Source organism: Podarcis tiliguerta, assembly GCF_965153285.1.
Source record: "Podarcis tiliguerta genome assembly, chromosome: 18".
In the NCBI taxonomy this organism is placed as follows: domain Eukaryota; kingdom Metazoa; phylum Chordata; class Lepidosauria; order Squamata; family Lacertidae; genus Podarcis; species Podarcis tiliguerta.
This window is the reverse complement of record NC_139551.1, coordinates 3,208,551-3,233,145: the sequence shown is the minus strand read 5'-3', so window position 1 is coordinate 3,233,145 and position 24,595 is coordinate 3,208,551. Positions and strand designations below refer to the sequence as shown.

General features: G+C 49.2%; 2 protein-coding genes across 3 annotated transcripts in view; one reads left to right on the top strand and one right to left on the bottom strand.

Moving 5' to 3' along the window:
• The window catches only part of GAMT (guanidinoacetate N-methyltransferase), a 230,584-nt gene that overhangs the window by 77,349 nt on the left and 128,640 nt on the right, over positions 1 to 24,595 (bottom strand). The window lies entirely within an intron of this gene.
• Positions 7,784 to 24,595, top strand: part of APC2 (APC regulator of WNT signaling pathway 2) — a 52,519-nt gene continuing 35,707 nt past the window's right edge. Inside the window, exon 1 of the mRNA XM_083421316.1 lies at positions 7,784 to 8,000. Coding sequence (XP_083277442.1) covers positions 7,947 to 8,000 — 54 coding nt within the window. The 5' untranslated portion in view covers positions 7,784 to 7,946. The remainder of the gene's footprint in view (positions 8,001 to 24,595) is intronic.

Sequence of the window (24,595 nt, the reverse complement as noted above, 5' to 3'; positions counted from 1 at the left end):
TGCCCCGACGACAAGACCCCTTTCTCTGCCTTGCTATTGGGGTCCAAAGGAAATCAGAGCATGTTGTTTAGCACCAGCCGAGTTGCAGGAAGCAAGTGTACAAGGCACTGCACTCCAGATTTGTGTAGGATTTGCTCCTTAGCCTTCTCTTCTCTGGAGGCAGCAGAAGTTTAGGGTCAGTTTTCCTTCTCTTGGAGGGACTTCCTTCTCAGGTGGACGGGCCTCATTCTGCCCCTCACTTTTCCCCTCCACAGCACACGCAGAAACCGCCTTCTAGACCATTATCCACTCAAACTGCCAGAGCCTGCTTTTGCAGGCAGGGGAAGTCCTTCTAGGGTAAAGGGACCTCTGACCATTGGGTCCAGTCATGGCCGACTCTGGGGTTGGGCGCTCATCTCGCTTTATTGGCTGAGGGAGCCGGTGTACAGCTTCGGGGTCATGTGGCCAGCAGGACTAAGCCGCTTCTGGTAAACCAGAGCAGCGCACGGAAACGCCATTTACCTTCCCGCCGGAGCGGTACCTATTTATCTACTTGTACTTTGAGGTGCTTTTGAACTGCTAGGTTGGCAGGAGCAGGGACCGAGCAACGGGAGCTCACTCCGTCACGGGGATTCGAACCACCGACCTTCTGATCGGCAAGTCCTAGCCTCTGTGGTTTAACCCACAACGCCACCCGTGTCCCTTGGGAAGTCCTCCTACCTTACACCGAATCAAACCATTGTCCTAAGCTCATTGTTGTCTCCACTGGCTGCCAGCACCTCTTCAGGGTTTTGCCCGCAGGAAGACCCTGAGGGCTTCTCCAACTAGGGCTGGCCCCCTGCCTGAAACCCGGGAGAGCCATTGCTTTCATCCAGTGTGGACAATATTGAGCTCCAGGGTGCAATTTGCTGGCTTGGCCCCAGTTGGCTTCCTGCTTAAATTAGCCCATTCAGAAACAGGAGGACTAGAGTACCGTATTTTTCGCCCTATAAGACGCACCAGACCACAAGACGCACCTGGTTTTTGGAGGAGGAAACCAAGAACAAAAATATTCTGAATCTCAGAAGCCAGAACAGCAAGAGGGATCGCTGCGCAGCGAAAGCAGCAATCCCTCTTGCTGTTCTGGCTTCTGGGATAGCTGCGCAGCCTGCCTTCGCTCCATAAGACGCACACACGTTCCCCCTTTTTAGGAGGGGAAAAGTGAGTCTTATAGAGCAAAAAATACGGTATTTCTAAGGGAAGGGGCATAGCTCCGTGGCAAAACAGCTGCTTTGAATGCAGCACCTCCAGGTCAGGTGACCGATGCCAGAAGAGACCCTGGCGATGTAATGATAATATTTTATTATTTGTACAGGGTACAAATAATATTCTGGGCGGCTCCCAACAGAATATGAAAAACACAATAAAACATCAAACATTTAAAAACTTCCCTAAACAGGGCTGCCTTCAGATGTCTTCTAAAGTCAGATAGTTGTTTATTTCCTTGACATCTGAAGGGAGGGTGCCACCACCAAGAAGGCCCTCCGCCTGGTTCCCTGTAACCTCACTTCTCGCAGGGAGGGAACCGCCAGAAGGCCCTCGGAGCTGGACCCCAGTGTCCGGGCAGAAGGATGGGGGTGGAGACAGGTGTCAAACATCCGGCATCAAGAGAGGCCGTTCCAGTTGACTCTTCCCTGGGCCCGATGCGCAGTGAAAGGTTTCGGATGCCGCTGAGTACAACCCAGGGAGACACAGCGCAAAGGAGGCCCAGGAAGCCCCAGCTACGAAGAGGTTGAACGCGTCTTTCCAGTTGGCTTGATGGACGGTGCACAGAACCCCGTCGGGACAGGAGACGGACGGAGGGCAGTGGAGCTGCGGCGGGTAGCGAGTGTACAGTCCATGGAAAACCGCCAGGAAAATCCCTTCCAGGGCCGCCTTGGCCAGGAGGCTGAGCCAGTGCAGCTGCTGCAGCCGCCTCTTGCCATGGGACGGGCCCTGCCTCCAGCCGCTCCTCCCCTGGAAGCTGGGCGGGCGGAAAACGCAGGAGCAGGCCGTGCCGTGGGTCAGGAGACTGGCCATCTGCAGCAGGAATAGGTTGAAGGGGGCGACCGGGAAGGCGTCGTCGAAACAGGCCAAGAGGCAGCCCCGGGCGGCTGTGTCGCAGTGCAGGTCCCCTGCCTCGTCCCGCCAAAGGGTTCTTGCACCCAGGGCCAGGGATCCGAGCCGGACCGCAGCAAACAGAGCCAGGCCAGCACGGCACAGCCTGGGCGCCTGCCCGCTGGTGCCGCTCAGGACGGTCAGAAACAGTTCTGTCCCCATGGGTCCCTGTGGGAGCAGCTTTCCACTGCAATCAAAATTATTCACATTATTCCTGTAAAGGTATACTATTTATACCCCGCCCATCTAACTGGGTCGCCCCAGCCACTCTGTGTGGCCTCCAACATATATAAAATACAGTGGTATCTCTGGTTAAGTACTTCATTTGTTCCGGAGGTCCGTTCTTAACCTGAAACTGTTCTTAACCTGAAGCACCAGTTTAGCTAATGGGGCCTCCTGCTGCTGCTGCACTGCCGGAGCACAATTTCTGTTCTCATCCTGAAGCAAAGTTCTTAACCTGAAGCACTATTTCTGAGTTAGTGGAGTGTGTAACCTGAAGCGTATGTAACCCGAGGTACCACTGTAATATATAAAGGTAAGGTAAAGGACCTCTGGACGGTTAAATCCAGTCAAAGGCGATTATGGGGTTGCGGCACTCATCTCGCTTTTAGGCCAAGGGAGCCGGCATTTGTACGCAGACAGCTTTCGGGTCATGTGGCCAGCAGGACTAAACCAATGGGACACCGTGACAGAAACCAGAGTGCATGGAAACGCTGTTTACCTTCCCACCGCAGTGGTACCTCTTTATCTACTTGCACTGGCTTGCTTTCGAACTGCTAGGTTGGCAGGAGCAGGGACGGAGCAACAGGAGCTCACTCCATCACAGGGATTCGAACCACCGACCTTACGACTGGCAAGCCCAAGAGGCTCTGTGGTTTAGACCACAGCGCCACCCGCGTCCCGGCAATTATTGCTGTATGATCTATTATTATCATCATATGTCTTTATGTCCTCTTTTCCCCCTAACAGGGACTTTTATTGCAGATAGCTCAGTCTGGTAGAGCGTGAGATTCCTGATCTCTGGGTTGCTGGTTTGAGCCCCGAATTGGGCAAAAGATTCCTGTATTTCAGAGGGGTTGGACCAGATCAGTGTTTCCCAAACTCCGGCTGGTTTTGAACTACAGTCCCCAACATCCCTAGCTAGCAAGACCAGCAGTCAGAGATGACAGCTAAAAAAGCCAATGCAATTCTGGGCTGCATCAATAGGAGTATAGCATCTAGATCAAGGGAAGTAATAGTGCCACTGTATTCTGCTCTGGTCAGACCTCACCTGGAGTACTGTGTCCAGTTCTGGGCACCACAGTTCAAGAAGGACACTGACAAACTGGAACGTGTCCAGAGGAGGGCAACCAAAATGGTCAAAGGCCTGGAAACAATGCCTTATGAGGAACGGCTAAGGGAGCTGGGCATGTTTAGCCTGGAGAAGAGGAGGTTAAGGGGTGATATGATAGCCATGTTCAAATATAGAAAAGGATGTCACATAGAGGAGGGAGAAAGGTTGTTTTCTGCTGCTCCAGAGAAGCGGACACGGAGCAATGGATCCAAACTACAAGAAAGAAGATTCCACCTAAACATTAGGAAGAACTTCCTGACAGTAAGAGCTGTTTGACAGTGGGATTTGCTGCCAAGGAGTGTGGTGGAGTCTCCTTCTTTGGAGGTCTTTAAGCAGAGGCTTGACAACCATATGTCAGGAGTGCTCTGATGGTGTTTCCTGCTTGGCAGGGGGTTGGACTCGATGGCCCTTGTGGTCTCTTCCAACTCTATGATTCTATGATTCTATGATGGGAGTTGTAGTCCAAAAACAGCCGGAGACCCGAGTTTGGGAACCAGAGGCGGGATCAGGGTTTGAGGAGCGTTACAGGGGCCTGTTGGAGGGGTGCAGAGGGACGCATTCTGCGGTTCTTCCCCCTCCAGTGAAAGACAACAATGATCCCTGTTTTAGCTGAAACGCAAGAATGAAAGTTCCTCAAAACAGTTCAGCCCAAGTACCGTTTTTGAGAAAGGACTGGCGTCTTCAGCCCAGGACTAAGGTAAAGGTAAAGGGACCCCTGACCATTAGGTCCAGTCGTGACCGACTCTGGGGTTGCGGCGCTCATCTCGCTTTACTGGCCGAGGGAGCCGGCGTACAGCTTCCGGGTCATGTGGCCAGCAGGACTGAGCCGCTTCTGGCGAACCGGAGCAGCGCACAGAAACGCTGTTTACCTTCCTGCCGGAGTGGTAGCTATTTATCTACTTGCACTTTGTACTTTTGAACTGCTAGGTTGGCAGGAGCAGGGACTGAGCAATGGGAGCTCACCCCGTCGCAGAGATTTGAACTGCTGACCTTCTGATCCGCAAGCCCTAGGCTCTGTGGGACAAAGGTAAAGGTAAAGATAAAGGGACCCCTGACCATTAGGTCCAGTCGCGGACGACTCTGGGGTTGCGGCGCACATCTCGCTTTACTGGCCGAGGGAGCCGGTGTACAGCTTCCGAGTCATGTAGCCAGCAGGACTAAGCTGCTTCTGGCGAACCAGAGCAGCGCACGGAAATGCCATTTACCTTCCCACCGGAGCGGTACCTATTTATCTACTTGCACTTTGATGTGCTTTCGAACTGGAGCAGGGGACTGAGCAACGGGAGCTCACCCGGCGGGGATTCGAACCGCCGACCTTCTGATCGGCAAGCCCTAGGCTCTGTTTTAACCCACAGCGCCAACCGCGTCCCTCCGCCCAGGACTCGAGACGTTGAAAAAGAAAAAAACATTCTGCTGTAGCTTTAGAAAGAGATTGAAGGGATAAAGCAAAGTCTGCAAGTTTGAGTTTTCAGCGCAGTCCTCACCTGGCAGGGCAGCCGTCTCTGGATCTGAAAGGCTGCGTAGATCTGTTTCTTGAGGCCGGTTTTATCTTCTAAAGGGAGCGAAAAGGCCTGAAGACGGTCAGAAGTCCTTCATCTTCCAAGCTGCCCTTCCTGGGATCAAGGGCAGCAGTTAAGAGACCAGGAAATCTCTCCTGTGAGTGTATTTTGATATAAACAAGGCAGCGTCTTCAGCACAAGGGTGGAGATTCCTGTTCAATTGAGTTTGAAGCAGTCGAGACAAAGGGAGGTGTGCTCAGTCGTCGTCTTCTTCAGAAACACCTGAAGGAAGGGTTGTTCTTTGCAGTTTGAAGTGGATATACAGCAGTACCTTGGTTTACGAACTTTATCCGTTCCGGAAGTCCGTTCTGAAATCAAAGCGTTCTTAAACCAAGGCATGCTTTCCCATAGCAGCAGGGAACACAATTTACAACAACAATCTTTATTAAGGTCCAGAGACCCAACAAAGCAATACACAATTCATACAGCCTACCTCCAGGTTAAACAAGCATTTTGTTCAGAATATACAAATATTATTTACAAATAATAATAATAATATTTTATTTATACCCCGCCCTCCCCGGTTCAGATAACCGGGCTCAGGGCAGCTAACAACAAATTTAAACACTTAATTGATGCAACAAAAAACAGCATAAAACACAAAATAAAACATGAATAACAATAAATTCAGAATTCAAAAATGAATTTGGGGGGAAATCCATCCAATAAACATTAGATGATCACCAGGGATAGCTGGCTAAATTAGTCCTGTTTGGGCCAGCGAGGAGACCAGGGGAGAATTAGCTGTGGGGTCCCAGAGCGGGTAATCTTCATAAAATGGGGGGGGGGGGGGGAGGGAAGGAAGGAAGTGGAATAAAAGGTCAGGCTAAGTTCAAATTGAAAGCCAGGTGGAATAGCTCTGTCTTACAGGCACGACGGAAGGAGGTTAAATCCTGAAGGGCCCTGGTCTCAAGGGACAGAGCATTCCACCAGGTCGGAGCCATCACTGAGAAGGCCCTGGCCCTGGTGGAGGATAGTCTGACTTCCTTAGGGCCCGGGACCTCTAAACTATGATTACTCATGGACCTTAAGGTCCTCTGTGGGGCATGAAATGGAACACACTCAACAGGAAGCGAAACGTGTTCTTATTCCAAGGCAAAGTTCACAAACCAAAACACCTTCCGGGTTTGCAGCGTTCTTAATCCAAGTTGTTCATAAACTAAGCTGTTCTTAAACCCAAGGTACCATTGTAAGTGTTTTGTTTCCTGCGCAGGCAAATGCGAATGCCAGCTTTGTAGCTAGAACATCGGAAGAGCCCGGTTTATTTGTTTCGTAAAATTTGTGAGCTGCTGAGTATATATATGCATTTTTAAAAGGTCGACAAAGTCATTTAGGAAAAAGATAAAACAGTCACAAGACTGAAAAAAGCTTAGTGTCGGCTGAAAGCAGGTTAAAACTCGCACCGGCTGTCAGGAGTGTGTGCAAGAGCCAGGCCCTGTGACCAGTAGGGCTTTGCAGGACTGGGGCCTTCCTAAATTTGTTCTGGAGAGGCAAGGTGTGGCCGCACAGGTGAGGCTGATTGGTAATTCACAGTACCTGGTGGCAGGAGCCGGGAAGGGATATAAGGTCAGCATTTCCCTTTGGCACTTTGCCACAGCAGCACGTTCCCTGCCTTGCTGCGTTTGGCTTCTTGACTCCTTGCTTCTTGATCCTTGGACCCCTGACTTCGTGACTCCTTGCTTCTCAAACCTCGGACCCCTGACTTCGTGACTCCTTGCTTCTCAACCCTCGGACCCCTCACTTCGTGACTCCTTGCTTCTCAACCCTCGGACCCCTGACTTCGTGACTCCTTGCTTCTCGACCCTCGGACCCCTGACTTCACGACTCCTTGCTTCTCAACCCTCAGACCCTTGACCACGACTCCTTGCTTCTCGACCCTCGGACCCTTGACTTCGTGACTTCTTGCTCCTCGACCCTCAGACCCTTGACTTCTGACTCCCTGCTTCCTGACCCTCGGACTCCTGGCTTCTAGACTCTCGTTCCTGCTCCCACCCACCATCTTGCCCCTGGTCCCGACGTCCTCAGCCGGGACTTCGATCGCCCATGAACCGGACCATGACACCGATTATCTGAGCATCGGGGGAGGCTTGCCAAACCCGAAAACGTTTGTAGCAGGCGCTGAAGAGAGCGCCGTGAAGGCTCGGTGTCAAGTGGCAGGGAGTTCCACAGTCGGAGTACCGCCACGCGACAGGATCAAGTCCTTAGAAATGTGGAACGGGCCTTTTGTGGCGCCTGCAGCAGCGGCAGTTCCGCAGACTTTGCAAACCTTGATTGGGCAAATAAAGGAGCAACACAGGGCAGCCCTGTGGGGCTAGGGTGCCCTGTTCTGCCACCCCTCGCCTCTCTGAGCTGCCCCAAAGAGAGGAGCCTCTTCACACTGCCCCACAGGGGCCTAGGAAGCATCCCCCATGGCGAACCCCAGAGGCACCATTCCCCCACGGAGCTTGCAGCCAGGGCTGCTGCAACAAACAACCCTGCAAGCCTTGCGGAGACGCCAAAGGGCAACAGAGGAGGGAGCGAAGGAAAGAGGGACAGAGGCCAGTGTGGACCATCATTCTGGGCACCCCAGGGTGGGTTAAAAGCCCCTGACCGCCGGCCCTTCCCCAGAGTTTTCAGGGAAGGGAAATCTCCAGGCTCGCCTAGTGATGCTTTTGGCACAGGTGGGCGGGCATGAAAGCGGGTTGTCCTTTGGAAAACAAAAATAAAATTTCCAGGCTGCCTTGCAGCCTCATCCACCTCCTCCTCCTGCAATATTCTCTTGGCCACATTTCCCCCCCTAGCAACCCGGTGGACTGACTCTGCACCGCTCCCTAGCGCTCGCTGGAGAGCGCTGCTGCCGCCTCCGTCCTTGCCAGAGCCAGCCAGCCAAGCCCATCTGCATCCATCAGAGAGGGAGGGGAGAATCAGCCCAAAGGGTGGCAGAGAATGCAGAGAACTACATGGGCTTGTTCTGGATTCTGACCTTTCTCCATTCAACCTTCTTTGGCGATGAGGTAAGGCCGCTTCGTCCTTTTCCTTTCGCTGCCTTCCTCCTTAAAGAGATGCACCTGCCTTTTCCAATATGCTTGCTTTCCGGCTCTCAAACGATAGCCGTCGATGGCAAACAAAAAGCTTCAATCTGTGCGTTTGTGTTTGTGTGTTTTTTTCTAATGCAACCACTGGCCCTCTCAGCTTGCGGGTTTAGACAACCAGGGACAGCCCTTGGGGGAACAGGGAGCCGCAAATTCAGGGTGCAAGCTGTGGAGGGTGGCAGGGACGGTTGCCGTTTTAATTTTGCAAGGTCCAGATTGCGGTTTTGAGCCTTGTTAACGCTGCGGCGGCAGCCCCCAGAGCCACAATCTCATTTCGGTTGTGCTACACTGGCGTGTGTGTGTTTTAAACGATGGCCAATATTGCGCTTTGGTTGTTGCAAGCTCCTTTGGTGAGAAATCGTTGGGCTGGCTGGCTGGCTATCTGTCTTGCTGTCTGTTTTTCCATCCATCTTGCTGTCGTGATTACAGGCACACAAACACCCCCTCTTTGCAAAAAGGACGAGGGACGGGTATCTGTTTTCTACATTTTTGTTGCCTAGCGATGACAACTCCAGACAAAGGTGTGTTGGCAGGCATTTGGGGATGCAAGAGGCAGTGTGTGTGTGTGTGTGTGTGTGTGTGGATTTGATGCTGGTCCAAACCAAAGGAGCGCCATTTTCCCCCACCGCCCCTTTCCAAAAGGCTTGGCCCGTTGGCTGGCGTCCACAGGGGAAGGCAAGAGAGAGAGGCCGAAAAAGAACGTCTCCGAGTTTAGCCAAATGACACCAACGCCCTGGAAGAAAGAAAAAAAAAAAAACAAGCGAGCGTTCGGAATGGGTTTGCTGGATCCGTCCCAAAAAACCAGCCCATCTAATAGAGCGTTCTGTGTCCAGAAATGGTTGGACACATGCCCTCTGGAAAAAAAACGATGCAGACAAGAAAGGCGGCAGTGGAACGCCCCTAGTTTGCACCCCTGGCGTTTTTGCGGTAGACTGCCCTCGCCCAGGAGGCTCCATTTCGCTGTTGGAATGACTTTGCATGTTCCAAGGCTCAGAGCCGGGGATGTTTGATGCACAATAACAAAACAATGTGTGTTCTTTCGATTGCATCAGTTGCCTTATACGGAGTCGGTACCCCCGTGGTTCCACCTATCTCAGTGCTGTCCGCACAGACTGGCAGCAGCTGTCTGGGGGTTTCAGGCAGCGGAACCTTCTGCATGTCCCGGACCTTGCCTTAAAAATAAAGCAAGATTCTAGTCCTTATCACTACAAGGCCAAAGTGAACAGAACGCTGCCTTAGACCGTGGCTCCATTTAGCTCAATATTCCCCACACTGACTGGCAACAGCTCTATAAGGTTTCAGGCGGGGGGGGGTGCCAAGTGTGGAACCTGCCATGGGCGCCCTGCCACTTAGCTAAAGCCTCTTTACATTTACATTCAGTAGATATAAAGAAACAATCCTTAAACCATCCTATATGATGTTTTTATATGTGCTGGGAGCCGCCAAGATTGGCTAGGGAAACCCCAGCCAGATGGGTGGGGTATAAATAAAGTTAGTATTAGTATTAACAACCACCCCTGTCAGGTAATCCAGTATTATTATCATCCATATTTTTTGGTGGGAAGGGAGAGACAAAGACCTGCCTCAACCCATCCATTGTGAGTTCCAGACAGAGACAAGATTCGAACTCAGCACTTGCCGACTCTTAGGTCAATCTCTTGAGTCCTCGGTTCGGAACGGCGATCTGGTGCCATCCCCAATGCAAACTGGTTTGTCTCCCATTCCTTTCCACCACCCCAAAGATAACTAACGTATTTTTTGCTCTATAAGACTCACTTTCCCCCTCCTAAAAAGTAAGGGGAAATGTGTGTGCGTCTTATGGAGCGAATGCAGGCTGCGCAGCTATCCCAGAAGCCAGAACAGCAAGAGGGATCGCTGCTTTCACTGCGCAGCGATCCCTCTTGCTGTTCTGGCTTCTGAGATTCAGAATATTTTTTTCCTTGTTTTCCTCCTCCAAAAACTAGGTGCATCTTGTGGTCTGGTGCGTCTTATAGAGCGAAAAATATGGTAGATCCTACAGCAATCTCACCGGTTACTAAGCTGATCGCAGGCTAGGAGGTTGTCAGGCAAGCCTTTGTCCCAAGGTTAGAGTTACCTGCATGGACACTGGACAGATTTGTGCTCACACGAGCTTCGATGGGTTAGGAAAGGGGTGGGATTTATTTGTTATTTTAGAGTGGGGAGAAAGAGAAGCTGGTGTTTGCTCTTTCCAGGAACTTTGGAAAGGACTTGTTGTTGTTGTTGAGTCATTTAGTCATGTCCGCCTCTTCATGACCCCCTGGACCAGCGCACGCCAGGCCCTCCTGTCTTCCACTGCCTCCCGCAGTTTGGTCCAACTCATGCTGGTAGCTTCGAGAACACTGTCCCACCATCTCGTCCTCCGTCGTCCCCTTCTCCTTGCGCCCTCAATCTTTCCCAACATCAGGGTCTTTTCCAGGGAGTCTTCTCTTCTCCTGAGGTGGCCAAAGTCTTGGAGCCTCAGCTTCAGGATCTGTCCTTCCAGTGAGCACTCAGGGCTGATTTCCTTCCGAATGGAGAGGTTTGATCTTCTTGCAGTCCACGGGACTCTCAAGAGTCTCCTCCAGCACCAGAATTCAAAAGCATCCATTCTTCGGCGATCAGCCTTCTTGATGGTCCAGCTCTCACTTCCATACTTGGAAAGGACTGGCCTTTGTGAAATAGCCTGCGAAAAACCTTTCTGAACAATTGCTCTGATTGAAGACAGCAGATTCAGGAAGGGTTCTGAATAATAATAATAATGATGATGAATTTTTATTTGTACCCCGCCTTCCCCAGCCAGAGCCGGGCTCAGGGCAGCTAACATCATAACAGACTGCCTTATCCCCTACCTAGCTCTGCACAGACTGGCAGCAGTGCTCCAGAGTTTCAGTACGGAGATATTTTATGCATCCTAAACATCAAAGGATTTGGAATGCAAGTGTAAAGTCAAAAAAGGGTTTGCTTTCAGAGACCTGACCTCCTTCTGAGTAGCCCATCCCCTATGTTGCTTCGGGCGGATCTCAGAGCAGGTCTGGAAGATGAGATACCCAAAGCCCTCAGTCGCTCATACAGAGATGCGACAGGCCGCCTCTTCTCTTGCGGTGGAGATTCTTCTGTGTCTGCCTCCCCGGGATAACCCAGTACAGTGGTAAAGGTAAAGGTAAAGGGACCCCTGACCATTAGGTCCAGTCGTGGCTGACTCTGGGGTTGCGGCGCTCATCTCGCTTTATTGGCTGAGGGAGCCGGCGTACAGTTTCTGGGTCATGTGGCCAGCAGGACTAAGCCACTTCTGGCGAACCAGAGCAGCGCCCGGAAACGCCGTTTACCTTCCTGCCAGAGTGGTACCTATTTATCTACTTGCACTTTGACGTGCTTTCGAACTGCTAGGTTGGCAGGAGCAGGGACCGAGCAACGGGAGCTCACCCCGTCATTGCGGGGATTCGAACCACCAACCTTCTGATCGGCAAGTCCTAGGTTCTGTGGTTTAACCCACAGCGCCACCCGCGTCCCTCGCGGGTACACTGTACAGAGTACAGTGGTACCTCGGGTTAAGTACTTAATTCATTCCAGAGGTCCGTTCTTAACCTGAAGCTGTTCTTAACCTGAAGCACCACTTTAGCTAATGGGGCCTCCTGCTGCCGCCGCGACGCTGGAGCATGATTTCTGTTCTCATCCTGAAGCAAAGGTACTATTTCTGGGTTAGCGGAGTCTGTAACCTGAAGTGTCTGTAACCCGAGGTACCACTGTACAGAGATTCATCAGAACACTCCATCCTCAGTGGAGGTGGATGGGAAGGAACCGGGGACTCATGCAGAGAGGCAGAGGAGAGGCTGGTGAGGAGGAGAGATGGATTTGCAGCGCAATAGTCCCTAGGACAGAGGGACTTGCGCAGAGAGCCACCTCTGTACACAGAGACTGACACCACATCACAGCAGGGACTCACACAGAGAGGCAGCGGCCACCCTCCTTTAGCACTTAAGACGCATACATTAATCCCTTCCCCGGTTTGGAAGCCGCTGAGAGACACACACACTTTTTATAGTTTAAAAAACAAAAACCCAGAAGGCTGATGGCTGAAGAATGGATGCTTTTAAATTCTGGTGCTGGAGGAGACTCTTGAGAGTCCCATGGACTGCAAGAAGATCAGACCTCTCCATTCGGAAGGAAAAAAGCCCCGAGTGCTCACTGGAAGGACAGATCCTGAAACTGAGGCTCCAAGACTTTGGCCACCTCATGAGAAGAGAAGACTCCCTGGAAAAGACGCTGATGCTGGGAAAGATGGAGGGCGCAAGAAGAAGGGGACGACGGAGGACGAGATGGTGGGACAGCGACCAGCATGAGTTTGACCGAACTGCGGAAAGACAGGAGGGCCTGGCATGCTTTGGTCCAGGGGGTCACGAAGAGGCAGACACAACTAAACAACAAGAAGCTTGCCGGGACCCCCTTTACCTTCCCCCCTCCTTCCCAGAATTGTTTCTTTAATAGGTTTTTTTTTGGGGGGGGGTCTGTTTTACTCCTCCCACCATCATTTCCACGACCTTCCCCCCTTCCCCATCCTGTAGCAGGCTGTCTGCATCCTGCCCTCCTCCTCCTCTGGAGGGGAGCTCTAGGCAAAGCTGGGTACCAGTCAGGCCCGGTTGCCATGGTGACCCCATCCTCTGTGGGGGGAGTATCCTCCCATCTCCAGCATCAACTGTGTTTGCATGTCGCGTCTGGGTGTGTGATGATATATTGATTCCACTGCTCCTATCCAGCAATTGCATTGACCTTGCCTCCCAGTTGTCAAACTGGGATATGTTTCCTCTTAGCAGGACATGAGAGGGAGGGGGGCTGCTTCTGGGGGCTTGTGTGCCCCCCCTCTCCCCCCCTGGGGCCTCTTTGTTTGCCAGAGTTGGGTTTCCTCTTTCTCGCCTCCCCTCCTTTAATCTCCTCCTGCGCCCTGGATCTTGACTGAAATTTCAATTAGCAGGAACTGGTAACAACAGCCTGTTTGTTTAACCCCCCTGGGGGGGTTTGCAGGGTGTGAGTGTATAGGGGGGGGGTGCAGCGGGAGAGACTAGCCCCTCTCCCCTTTCCCTGGAACATATCCAGGCCCTAAAAGATTCAGCCACTAAAGCGTGTGTCCCCCCCCCCCCCCATTTTCAGGCCCTTTCCCTTTCCAATTCTTGCTCAATTTTCTTCCTCCTCTCCCTTCTTTTTTTCTTCCCCTTTCATTTAAATTCCCTCTCCCTTTTTGCATTTTAATTCCCTTCCTCCTTTCCCACAAGAACTCCTCTAGATGCATGCTTATTATTTTTATTTTAAAAGTTATTTCCTTTCCTGTTAAAACAAAACAAACCAGGACAGCTTCCAACAATCCAAAACCAGTAGAACGGAGCAGAATAATAATAATAATAATAATAATAATAATAATAATAATAATAATAATAATAATACGATAAAGCAGCTGAATAAATCCAGACTAGATCCAGATTTAATTTGGGATATTTTTTCTCTCTCCTTCTTGCTCCCTCTCTCTCTTTCCTTTCATCTTAATGATTCCTGCTCTTTGTTTTTCACTAACTTAGTTCTTTCGTTTTGATGCTGCTCCTTTTGCTTTGGGGCCCCCGTGTCCAGCTTTCACAGAATCATGGAATGTGGGACCCCCAGAGGCCATCCAGCCCACCCCCTGGGGCAGTACAGCAATCACAGCTGAAGACTCCGTGAGAATTGGCCGCCCAAATTCTGTTTGGAATCTTCCAGTAAAGGACACTCTGCCCCTTTCTGAGTCCAGTCTACTGCTCAATGGCCCTTAGCCTCAGAAAGTTCTTTCCTAATGTTTCGTTGGAATCTCCTTTTTTTGTCACTTGAAGCCATTGGATCTGGTCCCTCCCTCTGGACTCAAGAGTAGATCCCTTGAAATGAAAGAATATGACTAACCGTAACAGCACTAGCTAGGTTTAGCCTTGGTGAAGCCTTCCTTCCTTCCTTCCTTCCTTCCTTCCTTCCTTCCTTCCTTCCTTCCTTCCTTCCTTCCTTCCCCTCTCCCTCTCTCCTTCCTTCCTTCCTTCCTTCCTTCCTTCCTTCCTTCCTTCCTTCCTTCCTTCCTTCCTCTCTCACTCTCCCTTCCTTCCTTCCTTCCTTCCTTCCTTCCTTCCTTCCTTCCTCTCTCTCTCTCCCCCCTTCCTTCCTTCCTTCCTTCCTTCCTTCCTTCCTTCCTTCCTCTCTCTCTCCTTCCTTCCTTCCTTCCTTCCTTCCTTCCTTCCTCTATCTCGTTCCTTCCTTCCTTCCTTCCCCTCTCTCTCTCCCCTCCCTTCCTTCCTTCCTTCCTTCCTTCCTTCCTTCCTTCCTCTCCCTCTGAGGTGTATATGTGCTTCAGTTTTCTGAACACCACTTAGAAATATTTTTACTCTATTGTGCCAGTATAGAAATTAAACATTCCATCAATATATGTTTATTTTGCGGGGGCTTTAAATAACCCCCCCCCCAGCCCTAAATATTTGATTGTGTTGATCGATGTTAAGGCATTGCTTAACAAACTATTGCTCTAACACTGAGCAATGCAATGTTTCCATTTAACTTTATTTTTAAAAAAGCAATAAAAAAACCCCACAATCCTGGGAATTGTAGTTCCCCCGCTCACGGAGCTACAATTCCCAGCACCCTTACCAAATGACAGATGCCAGGATCCTTTGATGAGGGAAGCAATAATCTACAAGCAAATCAGAGGCATTCTGGCTTTCTAAAAGCAAACCAATCAATAGTGTCTAACGTCAGAGATCCATTTAAATTAATGGGGAGGCTTGGGCCAATTTCAATAGGTCTACTCTGAGTTGGATAACCCTTTTCCTTTGCTGTTTTAATATATACTTCCTCCCCTCCTGTTCTATAATTTCATTTTAACGCTCGTGATTTTCTTCTTTTAACTCTCCCAGTGTTTTTCTCTTTCATCTAATATGACACGTTAGATATGTGACGCTGGCTTGGCCCCGGGGGTGACAGATGGAATCTCCTTCCAGGCTGTTAATCTCCCCACAACATCTGGGTTGATAACTAAGACCCCTGAGATTGTAGTTTAATATGTTCACTCGATCTGCTCCCCAGCCACAAATTTAATTCCAAATTCTGTATTTTGGCAGGGAGATGTAAGGCGCAAATGCCCCTATCAATTTATTTATTTATTGGTTGGGGGAGGAGAAGGGGGATGTCTCTCCTGTTCCTTTTGAATCTCAAAACCTGGGTGCTTTTGCAGGACGTTTCTGAGCACAATTCAAAGGGTTGGTGCTAACCTTGAAAGCCCTAAACGGACCAGTATACCCGAAGGAAGCATCTCCAGCCCGGACACCGGGGTCTATCTCCCGAGGGTCTTCTGGCGGTTCCCTCCCTGCGAGAAGCGAGGTTACAGGGAACCGGGCAGAGGGCCTTCTAGGTGGTGGCGCCCGCCCTGTGGAACACCCTCCCGTCAGATGTCAAGGAGATAAACAACTATCTGACTTTTAGAAGACATCTGAAAGCAGCCCTGCTTAGGAAAGTCTTTAATGTTTGAAGTTTTAGTCTGTTTTTAATGTTCTGCTGGGAGCTGGGGAAAACCCTGCTAGATGGGCGGGGTAGAAATAATAAATTATTATTAGGGGATGATCTCTCCACAATCCACAATTCCCTTTTTTAGGCTGAGAACAATGAGGACTGGAATCTTGCTTTCACTTGGAGAGAAGGGCCACGGCCCCTCTACCCCCTTAAACCTGAATTTATTTTACTCTTATGTAGGATTTGCCAAAAGAAAGCTTTTAATGTTTGATGTTTAGTTGTGTTTTTAATATCCTGTGGGAAGCTGCCCAGAGTGGCTGGGGAAACCCAACCAGATGGGCAGGGTATAAATCGTCGTCGTCATCATCATCATATTACAATGGTTAAATTACTAGGAATTACTATGCGTAATTCTGGCGGTCAACAAAAGAGGTTCAAAGACCCTCTCAAGGCAAATCTTAAAAAAAATGTAGTATAAACACCGACAACTGGGAAACACTGGCCTGCGAGCACTCCAGTTGGAGAACAGCCTTGACCAAAGGCTTCGTGGGCTTTGAAGACACTCGAACTCAGGACGCAAGGGAGAAACGTACTAAGAGGAAGGCATGCTTGGCAAACCCTCACCGGGATCAACCTTCACCCGGAAAACTATGTCCCCACTGTGGAAGGATGTGTGGGTCCAGAATTGGCCTCCGCAGTCACTTATGGGCTCATTGTTAAGACCGTGTTTATGGAAGACAATCTTACTCTGTTACGAGGGATCGCCAAAGAAGAAGAAAAGTAAAATTTCCTTCTTTTTAGTGTGTGTGTGTGAGGTTCCAACCCTCCAAAAGAAAAATGTAGAAAACCAAGATAGTCATTGGAGGTCAAGTCTATTTTAAGACTGACTATTCATTATGAATTAATGTCATAAACGCTCTTGGGGAAAGCATTTGGCTCAAGGCAGCTGTCAACCAACCATTCACACCTCCTCTGACTGCCAGGGAAACTCTAGATCCCAGAGATCTCTCTCAGATCACCCACCCTCCCCACTTCGGTTATTTTAAGCTCTAGGCAAATTAAAGTCACCAACCCCTTTGCGAAGACCACACGTCGTCTCCTACTGGATTGGATTCAGAGTAGACTCATTGGAAGGACCCAGGTCATTCCCTTTCAATGGGCCTACATTGGACAGGGACCCACCGGTTGCAACAGCTGTGCTGGCAGCCTATAAATATATAGTTTAAAAGCAACAACAGAGGGTCTACCTGGGTACATAAAAACAGGGAAGGGAGAATTTCCATTTGGGCGACTTTTCGCAAGTCCTTCAAAGTATGCAGAGTTCAAGAAGGATGAGCTAGAATTATTTCAGCACCCTGGACAGAGCAGGCATCAAATATCCCTAAAGTTCCCATCTGCACTATAAATTTAAAACAGTCTTGGCCCTCTTTGAACAGCCAAGGTTTCCCCCTCAATGAACTGTAGTTTGGTCTGGGTGCTGTGAGTCCCAAAGTTCCCTGGGAAGAGGGGATGGATTTTTTAACCACTCTAGTTAAGGTCCGTATAGTTCAAGCTATGATTGTCCCAGCAGTGATGTATGGAAGTGAGAGCTGGACCATAAAGAAGGCTGATCGCCGAAGAATGGATGCTTTTGAATTCTGGTGCTGGAGGAGACTCTTGAGAGTCCCACGGACTGCAAGAAGATCCGACCTCTCCATTCTTCAGGAAATCAGCCCTGAGTGCTCACTGGAAGGCCAGATCCTGAAGCTGAGGCTCCAAGACTTTGTCCACCTCAGGAGAAGAGAAGACTCCCTGGAAAAGACCCTGATGTTGGGAAAGATGGAGGGCACAAGAAGGGGATGACAGAGGACGAGATGGTGGGACAGTGTTCTCGAAGCCAGCAGCATGAGTTTGACCAAACTGCAGGAGGCAGTGGAAGACAGGAGGGCCTGGCGTGCTCTGGTCCAGGGGGTCACGAAGAGGCAGACACGACTAAATGACTAAACAACAAAACAAGCATTACGCTTTCCGTTTTTAAGTTCGGAATAGAGCAATTGCTTTGGAAGACGGTAATCAGGCATCCGAACACCATGACCAGTCCAACGAAGTTGATGTTGAAGAATCATTGCTTCGACACGGGTGATCTTTGCTTCTTCCAGTACACTGGCATTAGTTCGCCTGTCTTCCCAAGCGATTCTCTGCTCCTCTCCCCATCCAATCCCTCTTCTCCCCCAACGTTCTCCATGGATAACGGGCAGCGAGTGAGAATGGGCAGAGACGGGTTCTAACATCATGTGTTCAAAGCACATCCAATGGATATCCTTTAAAGCTCAGGCATTTAGAAAGTTCCTAGGGGTTTTAATTTGTTCAGTCTGTTTTATTGTCGTTTTTAGCCTGTACACTTTACCTTAAGGGTGCAATTTTATTTTATTTCAGTGGGAGTCTTATTCTCTTATCCTTTTCCGTCGATCGCTCGGAGGGCTTTCGGTGTATGTGGGTTTTACGATATATAATAAGCATGTCCTCCTCTACGCACACAAAGGACCACGGGAACTGTAGTTTTCCCACCCACCCACCCACCCACCCCTCGGAGGAAGCTGCAATTTGCAGCGCCCAGGACAAAACTGCAGTTCCCAAAATCCTTTTGAAAGGTGGAAAAACCAATGCGCTGGGATATGCTTTCAGTGTATGGCGCAGATTAAAATCTTGGCCAGCGAGGGCAGGGGGACATCTGCCACCCATTATTTTCTCTGCCACCTCCCCCCACCCCACTTTAAAAAATTAAAAATAAATCTGAGCTCCTGAGTCAAAACCAGATCAAAATGGAAGGCTGGCTTCTCCAGTTATCTATCTATCTATCTATCTATCTATCTATCTATCTATCTATCTATTGGGAGGAGGGGGATACAGAGAAAAAGACTATTTCTTTCTTTCTTTCTCTCTCTCTCTCTCTCTCTCTGTGTGTGTGTGTGTGTATATATATATCCATCATCTTGGAAGCCATTGGCTGTCGCCATGGTTACACAGGAGCATGTTCTGGGCTGCTATTGGCTGGCGCCAGCCCTCTGTTGCTTTCCTCCCCATCTCTCTCCCCCCCCCTTTTAAAAAAAAACCCATTTCTTTCTGATTTATTCACTGTATGGGACAAGTCACTAGGGGCTGTCTTTCCAATGCAAGATGAATGAGGCTTTGAAGAAAGGTAGCTAGCCTTTTGTCTCCGTGGGGGCAGGGAAGGAAAGGTTATTTATTTATTCTGAGGCCTCCCAGCCCCCTCCCCAACTCCTCTCTCTCTCTCTCTCTCTGATTTTAAAAGGGCAAATTCCACTCACTGAACCCCCCCCCCCCGAATCTGTCTCCCCTGCAAAACGAAAACACGGTGCATTTAAAGAAGGGGTGGGGGCTTCACCGTGGTACGTGGTTCTGGAATAAGTGGGTTATTCCGGGTGATACTGCAAAACTGCTCCCTGGGGGCAATTCGAGGCGGCCGGAGGGCGACCACCTCCAAAAAAAAACAATCCTAAAAGGGTTTCAGTTTTGTTTATAAGGCCTCTTTTCCAAGGCCTTGGGTGCACCCCATGGTTAGAGTTCGGTGCTGATAACAGCAAGGTTGCAGGTTTGATTCCTGTCAGGGACAGCTGCCTATTCTTGAATTGCAGGGGTTGGGCTCAATTAATAATAATAATAATAATAATAATAATAATAATAATTTATTTGTACCCCGCCCATCTGGCTGGGTTTCCCCAGCCACTCTGGGCAGCTTCCAACAAAGACCAAAAATACACTAAGATGTCACACATTAAAAACTTCCCTGAACAGGGCTGCCTTCAGATGTCTTCTGAATGTCAGGTAGTTGTTTATCTCTTTGACATCTGGTGGGAGGGCGTTCCACAGGGCGGGCGCCACCACCGAGAAGGCCCTCTGCCTGGTTCCTTGTAACTTGGCTTCTCGCAATGAGGGAACCGCCAGAAGGCCCTCGGAGCTGGACCTCCGTGTCTGGGCTGAACGATGGGGGTGGAGATGCTCCTTCAGGTATACTGGACCGAGGCCATTTAGGGCTTTAAAGGTCAACACCAACACTTTGAATTGTGCTCGGAAACGTACTGGGAGCCAATGTAGGTCTTTCAAGACCGATGTTATGTGGTCTCGGCAGCCGCTCCCAGTCCCCAGTCTGGCTGCCGCATTCTGGATTAGTTGTAGTTTCGGGGTCACCTTCAAAGGCAGCCCCACGTGGAGCGCATTGCAGTAGTCCAAGCGGGAGATAACCAGAGCATGCACCACTCTGGTGAGACAGTCTGCGGGCAGGGAGGGTCTCATCCTGCGTACCAAATGGAGCTGCCCTGGATATAGAACTGACCTGCGCCTCCATGGACCAGGGTCCCTTCCGACCCGCTCCTTCAATTCGAGATACTATTGAGCTATGTAAGAACTCCCCAGCGGCCATCATAGCCTATCAGCCTAGGAGAATGACATCTGTGGCTCAACAACGTCTTTTTAGAGCGGGTTTTTTTTTTTGCCACTTTGAGGGAGGATGACGTGGTTAGAGCGAGATGTTTGCGGAGGCGGCTGATGAGCAATTGAGAGTGGCAAGAGAGGAGAGGTGTGTGGTTTTCCCCTTGTGTCTCCTTATGGCGCGTGGGTGATTGGTTGGCAAACCGGTACAGTGGCAGGTGGAACGAAGACCTGTGGAACTCACCGCCACAAGATTCCAGGGGCAAGCGTGCGCCTTTTTGTCTCTCTATGTTTCCCCACCTTCTCTCTTTTGGACATCTCCACCTCTTTCTCACTGTTCCTCTCCCTCTCTGGGCTCCCATGAAATCAGGTGCATTGGATGATAATAATAATAGTAGTAGTAATAATAATAATAATTAATAATAATTTATTATTTATACCATGTCCATCTGGCTGAGTTTCCCTAGCCACTCTGGGCGGCTTCCAAAAAAATATTAAAATACTGTAATACATCAAACATTAAAAGCTTCCCTAAACAGGGCTGCCTTCAGATGTCTTCTAAAAGTCTGGTGGTAGTTGTTCTCTTTAACATGATATGATATGATAGCCATGTTCAAATATATAAAAGGATGTCACATAGAGGAGGGAGAAAGGTTGTTTTCTGCTGCTCCAGAGAAGCGGACACGGAGCAATGGATCCAAACTAAAAGAAAGAAGATTCCACCTCAACATTAGGAAGAACTTCCTGACAGTAAGAGCTGTTCGACAGTGGAATTTGCTGCCAAGGAGTGTGGTGGAGTCTCCTTCTTTGGAGGTCTTTAAGCAGAGGCTTGACAACCATATGTCAGGAGTGCTCTGATGGTGTTTCCTGCTTGGCAGGGGGTTGGACTCGATGGCCGTTGTGGTCTCTTCCAACTCTATGATTCTACATCTGGTGGGAGGGTGTTCCACAGGGCGGGCGCCACCACCGAGAAGACCCTCTGGCTGGTTCCCTGTAACTTGGCTTCTCGCAGTGAGGGAACTGCCAAAAGGCCCTCGGTGCTGGACCTCAGTGTCCGGGCAGAACGATGGGGGTGGAGATGCTCCTTCAGATATACTGGACCGAGGATTCTGCAAATCAGGCCTAGCAGTCTCCTTTCTCTCACCCGCTCCCTTTGTTGTTTAAGGGTTGGTCACATTCAAGGAGGAGAAGTCTGTCAAGGTAGCGCAAGGGGCTCAGGGGAGCCTCTGTGTGCCAGCGCAGTCTATCTTGGAATGCCCGGTGCTCAGGACAGAGAGGAAACAGCTGCAGGCTCTGTTTGCAGCCGTCCCGGTGTGGAGAAGGGCCTGGTCTTAAACAGAAAGGCTTCATTTGAGAAGGTGGAATCGCAGCACTTGGGCTCAGTGAGATACACCTGGAAATCTGGGGCAGAGGCACCCCAAAATTACAATAATAGCACTGGGCCCATCACCTCCCAGCAAATAGAAGGGGAAGAAATGGAGGCAGTGAGAGATTTGACTTTCTTGGGCTCCATGATCACTGCAGATGGTAACAGCAGCCACAAAATTAAGAGACGCCTGCTTCTTGGGAGAAAAGCGATGACAAACCTAGACAGCATCTTAAAAAGCAGAGACATCACCTTGCCAACAAAGGTCCGTATAGTTAAAGCTCTGGTTTTCCCAGTAGTGATGTATGGAAGTGAGAGCTGGACCATAAAGAAGGCTGGTCGCCGAAGAATGGATGCTTTTGAATTCTGGTGCTGGAGGAAACTCTTGAGAGTCCCATGGACTGCAAGAAGATCCAACCTCTCCATTCTGAAGGAAATCAGCCCTGAGTGCTCACTGGGAGGACAGATCCTGAAGCTGAGGCTCCAAGACTTTGGTCACCTCATGAGAAGAGAAGACTCCCTGGAAAAGACCCGGATGTTGGGAAAGATGGAGGGCACAAGGAGAAGGGGGCGACGGAGGACGAGATGGTGGGACAGTGTTCTCGAAGCTACCAGCATGAGTTTGACTAAACTGCGGAAGGCAGCGGAAGACAGGAGGGCCTGGCGTGCTCTGGTCCAGGGGGTCACGGAGAGGTGGACGTGACTAAACGACTAAACATTATTATTATTATCCTATACCTGGGGGTCTCAGAGCAGTGCACAGAATAAAACCAAAATATCAAACTACAGAATGCATAGTAAAAATAAAAGCAACAACATAATAGCCCCCCCTTAAAAAACACACACATTTTAAAAGGGCATAGGATGTAAATCAGCTCAACCAAAGGCCTGGTTGAAAAGGAACATTTTTGCATGACGTCTAAAGGTGTATAATGAAGGCGCCAGGCGAACGTCCCTGGGGAGAGCATTCCACAGACGGGGAGCCACTGCAGAGAAGGCCCCGTTCTTGTGTTGCCACCCTCCGGTCCTCTCGAGGAGGAGGCACAGGGACGAGGGCCTCAGAAGATGATCTCAGGGTCATATGGGAATAGCCGGTCCTTGAGGTCTTGCAGTCCTCAGCCGCTTAAGGCTTTATGTGTCAAAACCAGCGCTTTTAATTGGGCCTGGAAACTGATCGGTAGCCAGTGCAGTCAGACCGGGATGGGTGTAAGATGCTCAAACCGTCTTGCCGTCCGGCGAGCAACCTGGCCGTTGAATTCTGCACCGGCTGAAGTTTCCGAACCGTCTTCAGAGGCAGCCCTACGTAGAACGCATTGCAGTAATCTAAGCTGTTATCAGAGGTTATCAGAGCATAGACAACAGTACAGTGGTACCTCGGGCTACAGACACTTCAGGTTACAAATTCCACTAACCCAGAAATATTACCTCGGGTTAAGAACTTTGCTTCAGGATGAGAACAGAAATCGTGCTCTGGCGGCAGCAGGAGGCCCCATTAGCTAAAGTGGTGCTTCAGGTTAAGAACAGTTTCAGGTTAAGAACGGACCTCCGGAACGAATTAAGTACTTAACCCGAGGTACCACTGTAGTAAGGCTATCCCTGTCCAGATAGAGGCATAGCTGGGCCACCAGCCGAATATGATGGAAGGCACTCTGGATCATTGAGGACAGAACTTGGTCTGTGTTGGCTTTCTAAGAACTGCAAGTTTACTTTTAGCTGCCCATTAATTTCAAAGCCAATACTCTCATTTGGCAACCTGCCATCTGTTTGGGGCCTCTCTGGTTAAAAGCACCAGGTCTCTAGCATACAGGTCAAACGACTTGACCCGGAGCATCGCAAGTTTCCTATTTAAATCAGCCCTTTTCGCCCGAACCCTTTTTTTTTTAATAATAATAATTTTTATTAAGTTTTCCATTTAACAATCCAATCATATCACATTAATCATTCCAAATTATACCAATACATATTACGTGATCCAAATATTTTGCCGAATTTTAAATTTTTTGTTGGGGGTTCCCATGTTTCGAGCTCAGTGAGGGTCCAGTCATCTCATATTTCTGATGCTTTTGATGTTCACAAATCCCACCTTCCAATCTTTAATTTTTTTTATTTTTTTTATTTTAGGATATTTATTAGGGGTTTGGAAATTACAGAAAGGGGGAAAAAAGAAAGTAAAGGAAACAATATAAAGTTAACAGAAGATACATTACAATTACAATTTAAAAAAACACCACAACAATACAAAAAAAGAGAAAAAGAAAAAAGAAAAAAACACAATACATTAAACACACACATCCAATATTCCATATCTTTACCTTTCATTAACTTGATTCATCGACCTCCTCACACCTCCCTTTTTTGTATTCTATTTCAATTAACTATTTCAGCAAATCCTTTCCATCTTACTCAATTTTTGTTCTATAATTTATCTTAACAGTCTAACCTTAAATTTTCCATTTTATCCCGTGATCAATCCATTTTTACTTAAGTCTTTATTACATTTCTGCTAAAACCATATAACTTCATTCCAGCATCCTTCTAACATTCATTAATCTTACGATGTTTTTGTAGATAGACTTTAAATTTTTCCCAGTCTTCTTCCACCGACTCTTCTCCCTGGTCTCGGATTCTGCCAGTCATTTCCGCCAGTTCCACCCATCTTCCAATCTTCTTGTTGTTGTCATTTAATAGCCTCTGAGTTGTTCCGCAGGCGAGTCAAACCAAACATTGTTATATTTCTGTGTGAACATTGGAAGGCTCTCCTTAAATCACCACACGCTGATCCAACAGTCCTGTTTGAGCGGCAGGCGCCATTTTAGTCTGTTCCAATGTCTTAAGCGCCTGCTCATTAATTTTCCCAGACCAGTTGCGCCGTAAATCAGTCTTTCCAGGGGAGGGTTTGCCGACTCAAAGACACAATCCAAACATGGTAACAAAGCAATGGCTCGCCTCCCCTTCTGACTATCAATCTCCCAACTTAGTGGTAGTCTGTCTCATAAGTTAAGTGCGTCATCTTAGAGAGCCTTTCATTTTCTTTCCATATCTTCTACAAAGCAAATCCTTTAGTTAATATTCTTGTTTCCACACAGTCTATTCCACACAGTTGTTTTCCCATCTCACTTGCTATCAGTCATGTGACGGTTCTTGTTGAGGACCAGCGACTTAACTTCTTGAGGACCGTTCTCCTTGAGGGCTAGCGACTTAACTTCTGCAGGAAGGG